At 43.4% G+C, this 18,354-nt stretch overlaps 1 protein-coding gene across 7 annotated transcripts in view; it reads left to right on the top strand.

Moving 5' to 3' along the window:
• Nucleotides 1-18,354, top strand: part of FREM1 (FRAS1 related extracellular matrix 1) — a 90,226-nt gene that overhangs the window by 43,992 nt on the left and 27,880 nt on the right. For 5 of the 7 annotated variants that reach the window (XM_039363686.1, XM_039363685.1, XM_039363687.1 and 2 more), the window contains exons 22-24: nt 10,990-11,131; nt 12,678-12,873; nt 13,349-13,613. In XM_039363686.1, coding sequence (XP_039219620.1) covers nt 10,990-11,131; nt 12,678-12,873; nt 13,349-13,613 — 603 coding nt within the window. Of the gene's footprint in view, nt 1-10,989; nt 11,132-12,677; nt 12,874-13,348; nt 13,614-18,354 lie in introns of those variants that run through there. The other 2 variants (XM_039363691.1, XM_039363692.1) reach the window with 2 other exon arrangements.

Raw genomic sequence — 18,354 nt, 5'->3', positions numbered from 1 at the left:
AAAAGAGAAAGGATAATAACTGAACTTTTTGCATTAGTAGGAAGTTCACCAAGGGGTTGGTTTGAAATTTGAGGTAGTAGGTTTTTTTTTAAAAAAACAAAACTTCAAAACAATCTCCTTGTGTGCTTGCTACTGGCACAAAGGATCCCATTGTATCCTTGCTCCAACTGCCTCCTTCTTTTTATAATGTGGCGTGGTCACTACAAACAGAAGAGAGAAGGAAGAACAGGTGTCCTTCCACTGCTAACACAGATGGACACAGACTATATTGCATTAAAAAAAAAAAACTATTAGAAAACTAGGATGGCTCTCTGCCAAATTCCAAAGGGAGTTCAGATTCTATTTACCAACTGTTCTCTGTGCTTTATGTTTAGCCATGATAACTTGGGATGAATTCAAGGGACAACAAAAACCCTCTGCAGCTCTAATGTTGACTATTCCATCAGAACACCTAAAAAGGCCTTAGGGGAGCTTCCAACATTAAATCTGTACCTTTAAGCATTCATTGTGAATGGGCTCTTCTTATTGCCCCTTTCTTTCCAACTCCCTGTGTTACTTTCTTCACGCAGCAGAGGAATACCACTCACAGAGAAAAGAAAAGAGTATTTTCTAGACTGAACCCAACAGATAAAATGATACTAGTCCCTGATTAAGTTGGAAAAGTCACCTTATTGGAAAGATAGTTTTTTTTACTAGAAAGTACCTGATAGAATTTTGAGGGGGCTCCATGTAGAAAGAACCTCATGTTGAGATAGGAATCATATAATATTTTGGTCAGAATAGAGCTGGAAGAGACCTTGAAGGTCTTCTAGTACAACCCCCTGTTCCAGCAGGAGACCCTATACCTAATAATAATAATAATAATAATAATAATAATAATAATAATAATAATAATAATAATAATAATAATAAATAATGTTGGAAGGGACCTTGGAGGTCATCGAATCCAACCCCCTGCTCAGGCAGGAAACCCTACCATTTCAGACAAATGGCCATCCAGTCTCTTAAAAACTTCCAGTGTTGGAGCATTCACCACTTCTGGAGGCAGGTTGTTCCACTGGTTAATTGTTCTAACTGCCAGGAAGTTTCTCCTTAGTTCTAGGTTGCTTCTCTATTTGGTTAGTTTCCCTCTATTGCTTCTTGTTCTGCGTTCAGGTGCTTTGGAGAATAGCTTGACTCCCTCTTCTTTGTGGCAGCCCCTGAGATATTGGAACACTGCTATCATGTCCCCCTTGTCCTTCTCTTCGTTAAACTAGACATACCCAATTCCAGCAACCGTTCCTCATATGTTTTAGCCTCCAGTCCCCTAATCATCTTTGTTGCTCTTCTCTGTACTCTTTCTAGAGCAGTGATGGCGAACCTTTTAGAGATTGAGTGCCCAAACTGCAACCCAAAACCCGCTTATGCATCGTCGAGTGCCGGGTGGGTGTGGCCCATTGGCTGGGTATGGCCCATTGGCTGGGCATGGCTGCGGTGGTAATGGCAGACTGGGTGGGACTAAAAAGTTCAATCAATCAATTTCAACTTTGCAAGATCTTTTTTTTTCCCCACGAGAAGTTGAAATTGACTGATTGAACCTTTTTTTTTTGTACATGGTGGCGGAGGCCTAAAGCAAAAAAGTTTTATAAAACCCAGCTGAAGGCCTAGGACTGGAGCGATGATGCGTGTGCCCACAGAGAGGGCTTTGAGTGCTGCTTCTGGCACCCGTGCCATAGGTTTGCCACCACTGTTCTAGAGTCTCAGCATCTTTTTTACATCGTGGTGACCAAAACTGGATGCAGTATTCCAAGTGTGGCCTTACCAAGGCATTGTAAAGTGGTATTAATACTTCACGTGATCTTGATTCTTTCCCTCTGATAATTCAGCCCAGCACTGTGTTGGCTTTTTTGGCAGCTGCAGCACACTGCTGGCTCATATTTAAGTGATTGTCCACTAAGACTCTGAGATCCGTCTCACAGTTACTACTATTGAGCAAGGTACCCCCTTTCAGACAGGTGGCTGTCCAGTCTTTTCTTAAAAACCTCTAATGATGAAGCACCCACAACTTCAGAAGGCAAGTTGTTCCACTGGTCAATTGTTCTCACTGTTAGGAAGTTTCTCCTTAATTCCAGATTGCTTCTCTTCTTGATTAGTTTCCATCCACTGTTTCTTATCTTGCCTTCTGGTGCTTTGGAGAATAAGTTGACATCCCCCCCCCCTTCTTTGTGGCAACTCCTCATTAATTTTATAATATTAGATTTCTCAAATGGTGCTCAGAAGATGCATGACAAACACTACAATGCAATATTTGTGATGTTGAGCATGAAGTACCAACCTCATCATTAATAGAGAGGTATGACGTGATGAACTTTTATTTGACAATCTAAATGCTGGTGCTGCAGGCTTCAGTTGCTGGTTTGCAGGGATTTTTGTGTGTGTATGGGACTGCTAGTCTAGGTGCATCTGTCTATGAGCACAGTTGTGAGCCATCCTTCCAGTACATTTGATGGAGCTTAAAAAAAAAAATAGTCTTTTCCTTCCCCCAAACAAATAATGAAGCAGAAACGGGAGGCTTACCCTCTCCATCATTCATTTGATGGAGATCATCCATGGTAAATGTCATAATCCGATTTTATCGGATGATCTACCTCTTTATGATTGCAGGCCAAAAACAACACTGTGCCAAGCAAGCTTCAGCCTTGGGAAAAATCCCATTGGAAAAGCTGTAGCTAATGCATTCCTGTCTTAATGTAATAGAGTCTTAAAGGTGCAGACCCTTAGCAACATGTGGCAAGACATGGGAAATGCTGTAGTCCTTGAAGACTAATTAGCATAGGATACATATGCTTTTTTTCTTAAACAACAGATGCAGGAGGTTATTCAAGCTCACGAGCAATAAAATGTCCTATTCCGTTTATAATATGTATGGGACTTCCATCTTCCTTCTGGCCTCTCTCCTGGTCTTTTAACAGCAAACTAAAGCATAGAAAAACAGTAAAAAAAAATCTTCCCAGTATTTATCTCCATCTCTGAGCAATTTCATCAATTTTGTTTCTGTCTTGGGTACAGAGAAAAACACTGCCAATGCTGCAGTCCTATTGACATGCTAGCTCACTTGCTAACGTGGTTGCAGTTTTGCACTTGATTAGCTTGACTTGAAGGGGATGGAAGCTCTTTGTGAACAGGTTTGCCACCATCAATCTTTTCCGAAGCTTTTTCAAGCTAGAGCTAGAAAATAATCAGTTCTCCTAGCAGGCGAAATGTATGGATTTGTTTTCAAAATTAAGCCTTTTCAAATTCACAGAAGTACTTGTGACCCATAAGTACACAAATATGTTTATTTTTTTTATACCATGTGGCAGCACTTAATCAAATGAACTTGAATGAGAAATGCACCCATCTCCGTTGTAACTGAGTCCAAGCCACCACCTCTTGGCTTTTGTTTTGCCTGTCCCATCATCACAGCCTTTTCCAGAGAGCTGGTTCATCACATAATTTGTCCAAAGCACGATAATTTGATCTGTTTATATACTGTGTGTGTGTGTGTATATGTAAGTATTTCTGTATACCCCTCCCTACAAATATAGTCAGTATACAAAGAATAAAGAAAGCTACAGAATTGAAGCACAAAAAGATAAACTAATCAGAAAAAAGAAAAATTCATACAATGTCCTTTATTTATTTATTTAGTGTATGGCATATCATACATGGACTGTCAATATAAATTAACATACATTGTTATGAACATTTACATTATTCAGGCAAAACTAATTTAACCCTCAAGCTTACCACTAAATCTAGACTATATAAAAGCATAGTGTTTCATTTTTTTTCATTTTTAGAACAAGAAGAGTTCTCATCTTTTTTACCATTTATATAAGATTTCCTCCTTACCGTGCAACAGATCTACTAGAGCCGTGGTGGCGAACCTATGGCACGCGTGCCACAGGCGGCACACGGAGCCGTCTCTGGTGGCATGCGAGCCATTGCTGGGCCAAGCTGTTCCCACCTCCTCTCTGTGCATGTGCAGTTCTCCAGCACTGGAGATGGATAATCCACGCAGTGGGTTGAGACTGTATTCCTGGCCAATCAGATCAGTCAGCCAAAGTTGCCACGCCCCGTCTTGGACCATGATCCTTCAGTCTTGACTGATCTGGCCATGCAGAGACATCTACAACGTTTTGGCTCCTGGGCAGGTATAGTTCCTTTCCATTAGGGGGGATTTTTTCTAGTAGCTGAAATTGCTTAGTTTAAAAGTTAATTAGAGATAATTTAATTCTATTTAATTGACCACTCAAAAATTTCCTTGCTAAATTGTAAAACTCAGGAAGTCAGATTCCTACAGGGGAAACCACCCCCACTTAAAAGGGGGAAATCCCTAACTCCCCTCCCTAACCAACCCCAGCCACCTTTCAGCAGCCGGCAGCCGCCTTAAACAAACGGGGAGGCTCGGGCAACCCCTCGCGTTTAAAACAAACAAACAAACAAAAAAAAGACAGAAAGGCAAGCAGTTAGCGAGGGAAGCGGAGGACAAAGGGGACGCATGCTGGGAGGGAGATTGATTAAGGGAAACAGCTGGCGTGCGAAGGAGCAGTCTTTTCACTCCAGGCTGCTCAGGATTTTTTAAACGAGGCGCCATTGTCTGCACAGCTGGAAGCACGCGCAGCTCTTTGTTACAACCGCACGTGGCATAGGCAGCCTTGTTAACACATGCGCAGTAGTTTCCTGGCAGCGGCGGCCATATTTTTTGTCCAAACAGGGGAGTTAAAGTTCCTTAAGAAAGCTAGGTTCAGCCGCTGGAGTGAATTAATAGGCAAGCAGTACTGGGGTACTAAAGCATCTATTATTCATTCAGAGACATTCAAATCAGACACATAGCTACTGGTTCCAGGACTTGGTGTCTTCTACCTAAAGTAAATAAGAACCTTTCATAACTAACTGTGTTTAGTTGCCTTTGGCTCCTTCCAGACTTCGGGTCCCCCATTAGTGGCCCGTACGCCTCTGGATTTAGTGGTGGGTCCCAGGCATCCCCAGTCGCGTGCCTGTCCTTACCCACCATAGTCAAGCCGGGTTCCAGGCATTCCCATTAGCGTGCCTGTTCTTATCCGTGCACAGTGACTAACTCTGACAATTTGGCAGAGTCTGCTCCTGAGTTCCAGACGCCCCCAGTAGTGCGCCTGTCCTTACTCAAAGTTGGAGCTCTCCTACTACCTGGGTCCCCCCTATCGCGGCCCAGCGTTAGTGGAGAATGGAGGAAGCAATCATTCCCTCCACTGGAGCCCCGCCTTCATCCTCTGGAGCACCTGCTTCAGAGGATTCGGAATCCTCTGCAGCCCCTAGAAAGGCTGCAAGGAAGTCATCAAAGAAGGCTGACAAACAGGCAATCAGAAGACACCAAGCCCTAGAAAAAGAGTTCGACAGAGCCCAGAAAAGGGCCAGAATTGAAAATAGGCAGAATGGGGGAATAGGTCCTGATCTACCGCTGGGTCTCCCTTCATCCCCACGGGCCATTTGGTCATTAGGGAGCTCATCACAGTCCCAAACAGAGGGTGGGATAGGCGAATTCTCATCGCTCTCCCGATCCCCCTCCCCACGGAGGTTACAGGAAACCCCGAGGACCATGCTAACCACAGCACCTGCAGGGTCGCAGGCAATGGTCACTCCTCCTGCATTGACGGGGGATCTGCTAGCTACCCTAATAGCACAGGCAGTGGACCGTGCATTTGAGGCCAGGGCTCAAACTTCAAAAGCCAAGTCTCTAGGACTTAGAACGAGGCATCGGGAGGAAACGGAGGACCATCAGGACCTCTCCTCCGTCTCAGACTCGTCGGTCTCTGAGGAAGCTTACCTGGACCAGCCAGGTACGTCACAAGGGATTCAAATGTCTGAGGAGGAGGAGGACACCTCACCTCAAGGGCCGTCCTTCAGCGGCCTGTTTAACCCTTCTCTTTTTGTTACTATTCTGCGCAAGGCTGAGGCCACAGCCCATCTGGGGCATGGGACACCAGCGGAGCCTGTCACAGTTGACACGGAGGCTGAGCCGACGTTCGCCGAAAAGGTAACCACTCAACACCGCATACCATGCCCGACCATGTTCCTAAACACAATAAGGAAACAGTGGGCAGCGCCAACCTCCCTACCGCTTCCTAGCAATGCGGAGAGGAAGCTATTTAACGTAGCAAGGGAGCTAGAGGGAACATTGGAGGTGCCGGTGGTGGACGAACCCATAGGTCCCCTGATATCGGACACGGCCATATCAGGAGATTTTGCTGAGGCTCTTAAAGCCGAGGACCGAAAGAGTGAGTCCAACTACAGGAGAACGCACCAGGCAATAGCTTGGGCTACCAGGGCGTCTACCTCCGCGTCCTTTTTCACCAGAGCCACACTTTGTTGGCTCCGTGAGCTACAGGGCCGGGTTCCCATGGAAGATATACGCACTCATCAGGAACTCAGCAAAATGGTAGCGGCCACGGAATATGCGTCGGACGCAACACTTTTAGCGACCAAGTTTTCAGCCAAGGCAATGGCGGCAAACAACACGAGCAGGCGCATCCTCTGGCTAAAGAACTGGCAGGCGGATACCAAATCCAAGTGGAAATTGGCTTCGGCTCCGTACCAAGGGGCAAAGCTGTTTGGTGAGGCACTAACGCCATACCTGACAGAGAACAAGGACAAGCGCAAGGTCCTTAAACACATGCTTAAAAGGCAGGACAAGAGACCCGGCTCCTGGGGAAGGAAACAATCCTTTCGTACGGAAGCCAGGGTCAACTACTTTCAAAATTCCCAACCCTTCCAAGCTAGACAGGATAGGGAAAGACAGGGGGACAGACAGAACACAAGACATAGGCAAACACAGGGAAGACGGCCCTTTCGGGGGAACAACCGCCCCTTCCGCCGTACCAGATGACTCCCGCCCAGACCTTCCCATAGGGGGCAGACTAGCAGGGTTTGCTCCCCAGTGGGAAGAGACCACCACGGACGTATGGGTCAGGAACACCATACGTCATGGTCTATCTCTAGAATTTCTCTCAAAGCCCCCGAACCGCTTCCGCCCGTGCCCCTGTCCCACAAACCCAACAAAGAGAAGGCTCATGAACGAGGCCGTTCAGCACCTTCTAAACATACGGGCCGTAGAGCCGGTGCCTATGAACCAGAGAGACCAGGGGTTTTATTCTATCCTCTTCGTGGTCCCAAAACCCTCGGGGGGTTGGAGAGCCGTTTTGGATTTGAAAAGGCTAAATTTCTACATAAAATACCGCAAATTCAAAATGCAGACACTACGCTCCATCCTTGGAAGCGTAAGGAAAGGGGATTTTCTGGCATCGATCGACCTCACGGAGGCATACTTGCACATCCCTATCTCTCTGGCTCACCGCCGCTTTCTACGGTTTGCCTACAGGGGACACCATTTTCAATACAGGGCACTTCCATTTGGCCTGTCATCAGCGCCCAGGGTGTTCACCAAGATTCTGGCGGTTCTGGCAGCACAACTAAGAAACGTACCAGTCAGAGTCCAGTGCTACCTGGACGATATTCTAATCCAGTCATCGTCCGCCCAGCAGTCTCGGGCGGACCTAAAGTTAGTGATAAAAATGCTGCAGGACCACGGCTTCTCGGTGAACTTTCCAAAGAGCCATCTAACCCCAACTACGAGAATACTCCACCTGGGAGCGGTCATAGACACAAAGGAATGCAAGGTGTACCTATCACAGGAACGCCTCAGCAGCATAAAGAAAGCCGTAAAACAGGTAAGCCGCGGTCAGTCAGTGACGCTGGTCTGCCTCTCCCAGCTGCTAGGGAAGATGATATCGACCATAGCAATAGTTCCTTGGGCAAGGCTGCACTCAAGAGAACTGCAATGGTTCATGCTCCCGTTTCAGAGACAACAAATCAGTGCATCCCGGAAGAGGGTAGGCATACCTCTGAGAGTACGACACTCCCTCAGGTGGTGGCTATCTCCAGCTCTCCTCAGGGGGTCCCTCTTCAGGGAACCAGACAGAGTAGTAGTCACAACAGATGCGAGCTTATTCGGCTGGGGAGGCCACTTGGGGACCAAGTGGACACAGGGCCGCTGGTCAGCGGTGGATCTCCGACACAACATAAACTGGCTCGAGCTGCGGGCTATTCACCTAGCGTTAAGGCATTTTCACAGCAGCATAAAAGGCAGGCACGTACTGGTCCTGACGGACAACGTGACAGCCAAGGCCCACATAAACCGTCAGGGGGGCACACACTCTCGCTCGCTCTCGGCCGAGGCCCTCCTACTGGGGGCCTGGGCGGAACAAAATCTGGCCTCCATAAAGGCCGACCACATATCGGGGGAGGCAAACATCCAAGCAGATCTGTTGAGCAGATCAACAATAGATCACTCGGAGTGGCAACTACACCCGAGGATCTTCAGGGAGATCTGTCACCGCTTCGGGCTTCCCCAGGTGGACCTTTTTGCCTCTCCTTCCAATGCCCACCTAACTCGCTTCTTCTCCCGATTCCCATCCAAGGGAGCAGAGCAGACAGACGCGTTATGGAGCCCATGGCCAAGGGGGCTCCTGTACGCGTTTCCACCCTTACCTCTCCTTCCGGCGGTAGTATGCAAGATTCTGCGGGAAAGGGCCGAGGTAATCCTTGTGGCCCCTTATTGGCCAAGGAGACCTTGGTTTGCAGACTTGAGGAGTCTCTCCCGCACGAATCCATGGCGGATTCCTCCGGAGAGGATCTCCCTCAAGCAGGGGGAGATCTCCCACCCAGAGCCACAATGGCTACAACTAGCCGTCTGGCTCTTGAACGGTCAATTTTAGCCAAGGGGGCTTGCTCACAGGGTGTAATTAGGGTCATACAGGCATCAAGGCGCCCCTCCACGAACCATATCTACGAGGCCACGTGGAGAAGCTTCCAATCATGGTGCTCTAAACAGGAATTGTTACTCGAAGGGATCACAATTCCCAAGATCCTAGAATTTTTACTAGATGGCCTAGAGAGGGACCTCTCGCCAAACACACTGCGCAGGCAAATCGCCGCCCTCTCAACTATACTTTCTGCCAGCCCCGGTGAATCCTTGGGCAAGCATCCCTTAATACGATCCTTCCTCAAGGGGGCTGCAAACATCAGACCGCCAACCGTGCACAGGTATCCATCGTGGGAACTACCACGAGTACTACAAGCTCTTACCAGAGCGCCCTTCGAACCACTCAAAACATGTGACATTCGCTATCTGACCCATAAGGTAGCATTCTTGGTAGCCATCACGTCAGCTCGGCGGATATCCGAGTTAGCTTCTCTCTCAATGAGGAAGGACCTGTGCCATTTTCACAGGGACAAGGTAGTCCTAAGAATAGACCCTTCATTCATTCCAAAGGTCAACTCCCTTTTTCACAGATCACAGGAAATAGTCCTACCAGACTTCTGTCCAAACCCAGCTCATCCCCTGGACCAACAATGGCACACCTTGGACGTACGCAGGGCACTAAGACATTACATTTCACGCACAGCGGAATTCCGACGCTCAGAAGCGCTTTTCATATCCTTCCACCCTGCTACTAGGGGCCGGAAGGTCTCGTCCTCTACCATCGGTAGGTGGATTAGGGCATGCATCACGGGGGCATACCAGGCGGAGTCCTTGCAAGTCCCCAAGCATATCACAGCCCATTCCACAAGGAGTGCTGCCACCTCAGCAGCATGGGCCATGCAGGCTTCTATTGAAGAGGTATGCAGGGCAGCCACTTGGGCCTCGCCCTCTCCATTCATTCGTCATTACAAAATCGACAGGTACTCCTCTGCAGAGGCCTCCTTCGGTAGGAGGGTTCTCCAGCAGGTGCTAGACCAAAGTTGCACACGGGACCAGTCTATTCCCCAACCCAAGGGACAATAGGCTTTGGTATGTCCCACTGCGTGGATTATCCATCTCCAGTGCTGGAGAAGGGGCGTTGACTTACCTGAACGCCTTTTCTCAGCACGGAGATGGATAATCCACACCCGCCCTTATAGACTAGAATAATAGGGTATATTTAGTGGAGCCAAAACGTCTTATTGTCAGTCAATGGCTGCGCTCGAGTCAAGACTAAAGGATCATGGTCCAAGACGGGGCGTGGCAACTTTGGCTGACTGATCTGATTGGCCAGGAATACAGTCTCAACCCACTGCGTGGATTATCCATCTCCGTGCTGAGAAAAGGCGTTCAGGTAAGTCAATGCCCCCTTTCTGTGCATGCGCAGTCTGGGAATAGGGGAGAGGCTATAAAAAGAGCAACTTTTGGCAGAAGCAGCATTTGCTGCAGACAGCGAGAGAGTGAGCACAACTCAGAGCGGACAGCGAGCAAGCGAGTGAGTGAGCACAAGCCGACAGCTCGGTGGCCATGGCCACTTGGTGGCCACGCCCACCGGCACCCGGCAATGCATAAGTGGGTTTTGGGTTGCAGTTTGGGCACTCGGTCTCTAAAAGTTTCGCCACCACTGTACTAGAGCTAAAGCATTTCATGAAATGACAAATTCCATATTTTAGAAGCATAGTTAAACATCACATGTGCATTTTTGGTTATTACATTTTTCTTAAAAATTATATTAAAGTATACTCTGATTTCAAACCAAAATATATGAATTAAAGTATCCTAAAATTTCTTATACAGCTGGGGCAAAAAATAAATCTCACATCCTATCTGTTTAAAATATTATTTGAGCAGTCCACTAGATACGAAACAATACTTTCTAATTAATTTCATTCTTAAATCATAAGAACTATGTTTTACTTTAAATAGATTGAGATGATAATTTATTTAAAAAAATCACAAAAGAAACAGAAAAAGGCATGATTTAGTATGCCTCTATTTGTCTTCATAATTTTTGTGAATCAGTTCATAATTTAAAATCTCAATACATATCATGGAACCACAATACCACCACGGAGCCTTCTCTACTTATGCTGAAATTTTGTGCACATAGATATGTGTTCTCTTGAACATTTCAGTGATTATTTTCATTTTAAGCACACTTCCAAAGAATCTTTGTTTCTCTGTTGCAGAAAGGGTAAGATAGAGGTGAATATGGGGGAAGCACAGATAATTTCCAGTGCTGTTTTGTCAGCTGAAGATAAAGATACTCCTCGGGAACAAATTTATTATCTATTTGAAAGAATTCCAGAAAATGGACATCTTCAGCTCAAGGTTAGTTTTTCCTTTTCAACAAAAGCAAACAAAGTGTTGGAAAAAGAGATTCAAGTCTTCACTAAGAATGGGAGAGAGTGTAATCCTTCTGTTTCTTAAATATCTGTCATGGGACTAAAATACACTGCAGCGACTAATAGAATTTACAGGTTTTTTTTAAAAAAATAATCCATTGAAGGGTTCCCTGTTTATATTGGAAACGTGAGCATGAGATAATTTTGAAAATCCATCACAGCTTTAACATTTTTTTAATGATCAAAATGCTACTAATGTTGAATTTGAACAATGTTATACACTGCCAAGGAATATGGCAGGTTTTCTCAACCATCACTATTCTAAGAGTTTCCGTTCAAAAATTCAGGGGCGGCTCTAACCTGGAGCCACTTCAGCCTAGGAGACACAGCAGTTGTAGAGACACAGGACAAGCTTGGCAGCTGCTGTATATAGAAAGGAAATATAAGGCACCCTGATTTAATTAGGGAGAAGTGGGAAGTCTTAGAAAAGGAAAGAAAATTTGGCAGCCAATGATATTACAGTTGCAGCTTGACTTGTACCTTATTTCTTTTTTATATTATTCCAGTTATCTGCCTGCAGATATGCATAGGATGGGGTCATCATCCCTTTGTATACCTTTGAAACAAATATTGTTTTTTAAAAGACGAAATTTGCCCTTCTCTGCCTTCCAAGACTTTAGCAGAAGTAGAGATTATAGTTTACCCCTCCACCCTTGGCACTTATCACATTCTTGTCTCAGCTTCACAAGTTGATTTTACATAACCCAGTCTTCCAAAGTTCATACGGTAATCCCATAGTCAGTTTCGCAATGTTTATTGAATTGCACAGCATATTTAGCAGGCATGTCTGATTAGTTATGTCCTACAAATAAAGTTCTTAGTGCTGCCACTCTGATACAAATGGTAGTCATTGATGTATAAAAGCTAGACCTGCATAAAGCAGTCAGGAAAAAAGTGAATTTTTGAGAAATTTTGGTAGCCAGGGGATAAGCGTGTGTTTTGTGTGTTGGCTGACTTGTTGATGGGATAAGTGCCAAGTCGAAGAAGACTGGAGTTTGTTTTAGAGCAGTGGTTCTCAACCTTTTTAATGCCGCGACCCCCCAACCGGTCGTAAGTCGAGGACTACTCAACCGGTCGTAAGTCGAGGACTACTCAACTGGTGCATCACCGTTTGCAGAATGGGACTTTTGGCGGGCTCAGCAGGGCAGAGACAGCCTGGACAATTCCTATTGGCTTTTGAAAGCCAATAGAATTAGACTCTATTCAAAATGGCGGACTGCGTTGTTTGGCGACCCCTGTGAAATGGTCATTCGACCCCAAATGGGGTCCCAACCCACAGGTTGAGAACCACTGTTTTAGAGCTTGTGTTCAGCAGTAAAATCTTTTTAACAACTGCATCAATAATATAATACCAGAATTACTAGGAGATGGACAGCATATAATGTTAATAATAATACTCTAATATTGATGATGATAATAATAATAATACACCACATAATATCTCAAAGTCATGATTCAATTTTCCGTCCTAGGTAGATCATGATTGGGTGACACTGTACAAAGGGATGAAATGCAACCAGGAGAATATAGACATGAACACTGTGAGGTATATACACACTGGAGCTCTTGGAACAAACAGTGAAGACAGCTTCTCCTTTCATCTTTGGGATGGAAGCAACAGATCTCCAGAAGTGGTTTTTCCTGTTGCTGTTAAGGATGTGGAAAAGGGTAATTTTATTTTAGATCTTCACATAGTATATACAGTATTGACCTGGATAGACAGCAGGGGTTCTCAACCTTGGCAACTTTAAGACTTGTGGACTTCAACTTCCTCAGCCAGCTTTGCTGGCTGAGGAATTCTGGAAGTTGAAGTCCACAAGTCTTAAAGTTGCCAAGGTTGAGAACCCCTGAATAGAGGGTGGGAGTTGAAATGTAGTATATCTGGATGTTCCCCGGTGGGCAAAACTAACACATATGCATGTGCAATAAAACACTATCCTGATTGAGGAGGAGAGAAAGGATGTAGTCCAAGATATCTAGAAAGCATCAAATTGGGATAGGCCTGTGCATATGAATGTGTGGCAGAATATAGCAGATTTTATGCCCTAGTGAGCGGGTGATAAAAATTGTAACCTGATTCATGATATTGAGAAAGGCTGATACAAAATATTTGATAATGGTCCATATTTAAAATGTCTTATAGGAAACATTGCGCTGATTATGAGACCCCTCACTGTGTGGATGGGTGACAAAGGCCTCCTGATGACTGATGTCCTCCTTGCAGTTGATGGTACCAAGAAGCCAGAGGAGCTACACTATGTGATTACTTCCCCACCACAGTATGGACAGATAGAATATGTCAGCTATCCTGGAATTCCCATTACAAGTTTCAGCCAAATGGATATAGCAGGGCAGAAGGTCTGCTATGTCCACAGTAATAAAGCATCTTCCTCTAGAGATACATTCAGGTAAGCAGAGAAGAGTCTTGCTTTATAGAAAGTGTATTTAATTAGGCAGTATAAATGGTTGAGCAACAGAGGAAATTCAGATCCAGGTTGCAGAAATCCCAACAACCGTCCAATAGCAGCAGAGTATGAGTTTTCTGTATCTCTTTGCTGTCATCTGTTAATCATTCAAATTAGGACTAGTTCATCTTTACATAGCCATAAACAAAGCAATATGTTGGACTAGCAATGCAGTGCCTTCCAAATATCTTAGACCCCAGCTCCCATAATTCTTTGACGTAAACTCTGACAACTGTGTTTCATAGGAGTCTGGAGTCCAATACTGGAACAAAGTGATGCTTAAGAATCATATAAGCTGCTGCTGAATGCTCTTGGTCCTATACTTCATAGGCAGTTCTGCAAATATAGAATTCAGCTATTACAGACTCATTTCTGCACCATGCCGGTTGCTCTTACTGGTGACGTATTTCTGAGCTCAGATTAAAATATTGCTGTCTCGGGAGGCAGCACCACCAGCATCCTGGAAGATGGCAATGGGAAACCATTTCCATCCTGCTGGCAGAGAAATTACACGAAAATACCCTTTAAATTACTATGAGTTAAGTTTAACTTGAAAGAGACTTTGCACTGGGGAAAAAAAAACCTTTACAGCCTTAATCTTCAAAGGCTTAAAAGGCTTGGCTCTGAGTTACTTGACCTTCTTTCATCCATATCGCTTTAAATTCATAATCCAAAGCCCCACTTGTATCTCCATCTCTGTAAATTGGCAGTCATAGGATAACAACTATAATCCTATACCTGTCGGACTGATTATCACCTTATCGTGTGTGTTTGCATATTTGATTTCATCAAAACGTTGACAGTCATGGTGGGATTGGTGTCAGTTCATCACAAAAGGCCTGGATCTTGCACCGCAATGGTATAATCAGATTGTCCTCTTTGAATTCCCCTGTGGCTGGTCCAATCCTTTGAGTCTTTTACAAAAAACCTTGAAATCACATTATTGTTGATTACAGGCAGTCCTCAACTTACAACAGTTCGTTTAATGACTTTTCAAAGTTACAACAGGACTGAAAAAAAGTGACTTATGACCATTGTAGCATCGCCATGGTTATGTGAATAAAATTTGGATACTGGGCACCTGACTCGTATTTATGACGGTTGCAGTGTCCCAGGATCATGTCTGCGACCTTCTGACAAGCAAAATCAGTGGAGAAACCAGATTCACGTAACTGCATTACTAATTTAACAACTGTGGTGATTCACTTAACAAATGTGGCAAGAAAAATCATAAAATGGGGCAAAATTCACTTAACAAATTTCTTACTTAACAACATAAACTTTGGGCTCAATTGTGGTGGTAAGTCAAGAACCACCTGTACTTTCTCTTAAAAGTTTTATTCAGCTATTAAATGGAGTTTGTTTTAGCTTAGCATTGAACTAAACATTTAAAGTTGTTTTAATTTTACAGCTGCCTTTTATTGGGTATTCATTCTGAGGTTAATTTAATTTTGATGTTCCCTTGTTGTCATTGGTGTAAGCTTCATGGTGTAAGCTTCATGCTATCTTTGAAGCCAGTCTATACTCTAATTTTATTTAAATGAATACAAATTAGCTCCAAGTGTTAAATAACCCATGAAATAAGCTGTTGAGGGCAAGTTAAATGCACAAATGTTCAAATGTAAATCAAACATGAGTGTGAATAACTTTTAAATATATACTTTGAAAGTTTAAAAAAATATTTCTTTGGAACATTCTTTTTTTCCTCTATTCTTGCTTCTTATTATTTGCATTCTTCTAATAAGCATTCCCAGTATTCATCAGCATTCTTGGCCACACCTATATACCTTAAGTCTGGGTTTTCCTGAGGCTAGACATTGTATATTTCCTATAGGTCTCTCTTCCTGTGAGTTTTAAGAACAGCTTCTACTTTCTTCTCTACTCTGATAATATGTAAAGAGGGTAAGACTCTGCTAGCTTCTTATAAGGGCCATTAGGAAAGGAAGGTGACATAAATATAGAAAAGGAATAAAATTGCTCAAACAAAAGAAGACCGTTTAACTTCAGTTTAGTTCAATTGTCAGTATTTTCCATGTGCTGGTGGCAGTGAGGAAGATAATTATCCTTCCTTTTCGCCAAGAATTCAAGTTGCTGTCCCTCATATAGGGATCTCCCTTCCTGTTATCCCTGAACAAATCTGTGAGATTGGTTCTGCTGATAGCAAGTAACCATCTCATACCTCCCAGTAGGGTTCCCTGGCTGCAGATGGTCTTGACCCTGCATTCATCAGTTCCAGTCCTACACCATAACCCAGGGGTCTTCAAACTGGCCCTTTTATGACTTGTGGAATTCAACTCCCAGAATTCCTCAGCCAGCATGCCTGGCTGAGGAATCCTGGGAGTTGAAGTCCACAAGTCATAAAAGGGCCAAGTTTGAAGACCCCTGCCATAACCACATATAGTTTGATTCTCTCACTGAAGTCTGCAGGGTTTCTCAACCTTAGCAGCTTGAAAATGTGTGGACTTCAATTCCCAGAATTCCCCAGAATGTGTGATATATGAAAAAAAAGTAGGCAAATGTATTTGAGCATAGGTTTACCTTGCAGATGCAAGTGTTAGCTCAGTGTTTACAACCAGAAGAAAAATTGGAATAAAAAAGTGTAAAATTCAAAATGTTTGAACAATAAAATGTTATGAGGAAATGACATCCTGTGTTTCAGGGGTATATTGGGGCATGCATGACCTGCAGTAATGGATGGGGAAAAATGGCAACATAATGTTACTTGCAGATTGAAAAATCTAAATTATATGCTCAGGGTTTGTCAAAACATACTTTATTTAAGATTGTTCAATAGTTTTCAAAGACTGAGATTGAAATATTAATTGATTATTAACATATCAATCAGGTGTAGGTTTTGTGGTTAAAGCAGAATTGACCCTTGTTAAATACCTTTGTTGCATCTTAATTCAGGTGACACAATTAAGATGACATTTCTCAAATGCTAAAATTGTTTTTACATTGTTGTGAGACATATTCTCATTAACATGTTCAAAATATTCTAATATATTTGCAGTTGTGTATCTCATTGCCTAGCTGATTAAAAAGCATGGCAGCTAATTAATAAAACAAATCTGTATCTATTAACACTTTGGTATAAGTTTGCTCTTCTCAATTTTGATTTTTCTCTTTTTCATTAATTGGAAAACCTGATCTTATTCATATTCAAAATGCCAATTAAACACCTCCCCATTTAATTGAAATGGTAGATATTACATTTGTTTGCTTGAATACAGAAATGGGTTCCATACTGACCACAGATATGGATAGATATAGGCATATAGTTAAATTGTAGTGACATCATGTAGATTATATGCCTAGTGTATTAAAATCCAGGCCAGTTTAATTTTAACAAGACAATTTTAAGGAAAAGAAGATATAGATTCCATTTTAATCACTGTAAATGATGTTCCTGCCTGCTAGAATTTGGCGAGGTATTTGGTTATACGGTGAAATATAAATACCTCAATGGATTATTAAAAACTAAAACATCAAGAGCTGGTGATATTTAATTAAATGGGGGGATTAAATGATTAGATTTTTACCGTCCGTTAAGGCACTTTATTCCATCATAAACTTACAACATTGTCTGTTGCTGCTGGCCTGGAAGAAGGATTTGGCAGTGCTTGTTTAGGACAGATGACTTCAAGTGATTAGCAATCTGACATCAGATGCTGGCAGCAGGATGCTAAAAGAACATGCTAATGTCCTCCATTTTGACACGGTGGATCAGTTTTGTAATGAGCTGGCACCATCACTCCATTTTTCTGTTGTAAATACCACGGCAGATGGCAGGTTCTGTAGCCAACTCAATTGCCATGAACTCCAAAAGCATGATAATGGTGAAATCAGATCATACAACTTGCCTTCCCAACTAAGCTGGAGAGTTATTTTTCCTAAATTTCATCAGAATTATGAGAAGGTTGGTTGTTCCCTATTCCAGGGGGAAACACAGAGAAGACTCAGCATGAAATAAACAACATGTAGTAGATAGGAACCCAGCACATCCTTCAAAACCAACAACCTTGTTGTCTCGAAGAACCTAGCACAGATTGTTGTTTGCTTGGTATTTATTAATCTACTAAAATAGCAAAGCCCTTCATCTAGTCTCATATCGAAATTGCTCACTAAATCTCCTTCACTTTCTTAGGTTTGAACCCGGCACCTTTGTTGGCCTTTTCAAAGTACCAATAATAATTTAATATTAATATTTTTATTCTACTGGCTGGTTTTAACCCAAGAGACATTAAGGTAGCAGAAATTCCAGAGTCTGTGTAGAGAACTTGTGTCCACAGAAATGCATCCCACCAGACGGGATGGTCTTGAGGAATAATATACATTCCTGGAGCTATTATAGGGGCACTTCTGTTCTGTATTCTTATAGTTCTTTAATTTTAAGCAGGAGTTGAAGCAGACCGGAGATAGATTGTTTTTTTCATGGCACATCACTGATATATCCTTCAAATTTTCTTGGCAGCAATGTGAGGATGGTTTGCCATTTCTGTTTTATGTTTTTGCTTCTTCTTTTTTTTTTTAAACTTCTTTCTCTCTCTGGAGTTCTCCTGAAGTTCCTAGCCAGGCCTCATCCTGTTTAGTTTTCCAGGCTAAACAAAGTTAGCCAATTCCTGTTGCCTTCTAAAACAACTAAGGATACCTTCAATCAGAAAACCATTGCCAGTGAAGGAGA

Source organism: Crotalus tigris, unplaced genomic scaffold, assembly GCF_016545835.1.
Source record: "Crotalus tigris isolate CLP2741 ecotype Arizona unplaced genomic scaffold, ASM1654583v1 scf7180000019563.1149672, whole genome shotgun sequence".
NCBI lineage: Eukaryota > Metazoa > Chordata > Lepidosauria > Squamata > Viperidae > Crotalus > Crotalus tigris.
Note: the sequence above shows the minus strand (reverse complement) of the source record. Positions and strands in the feature narration are given on the sequence as shown.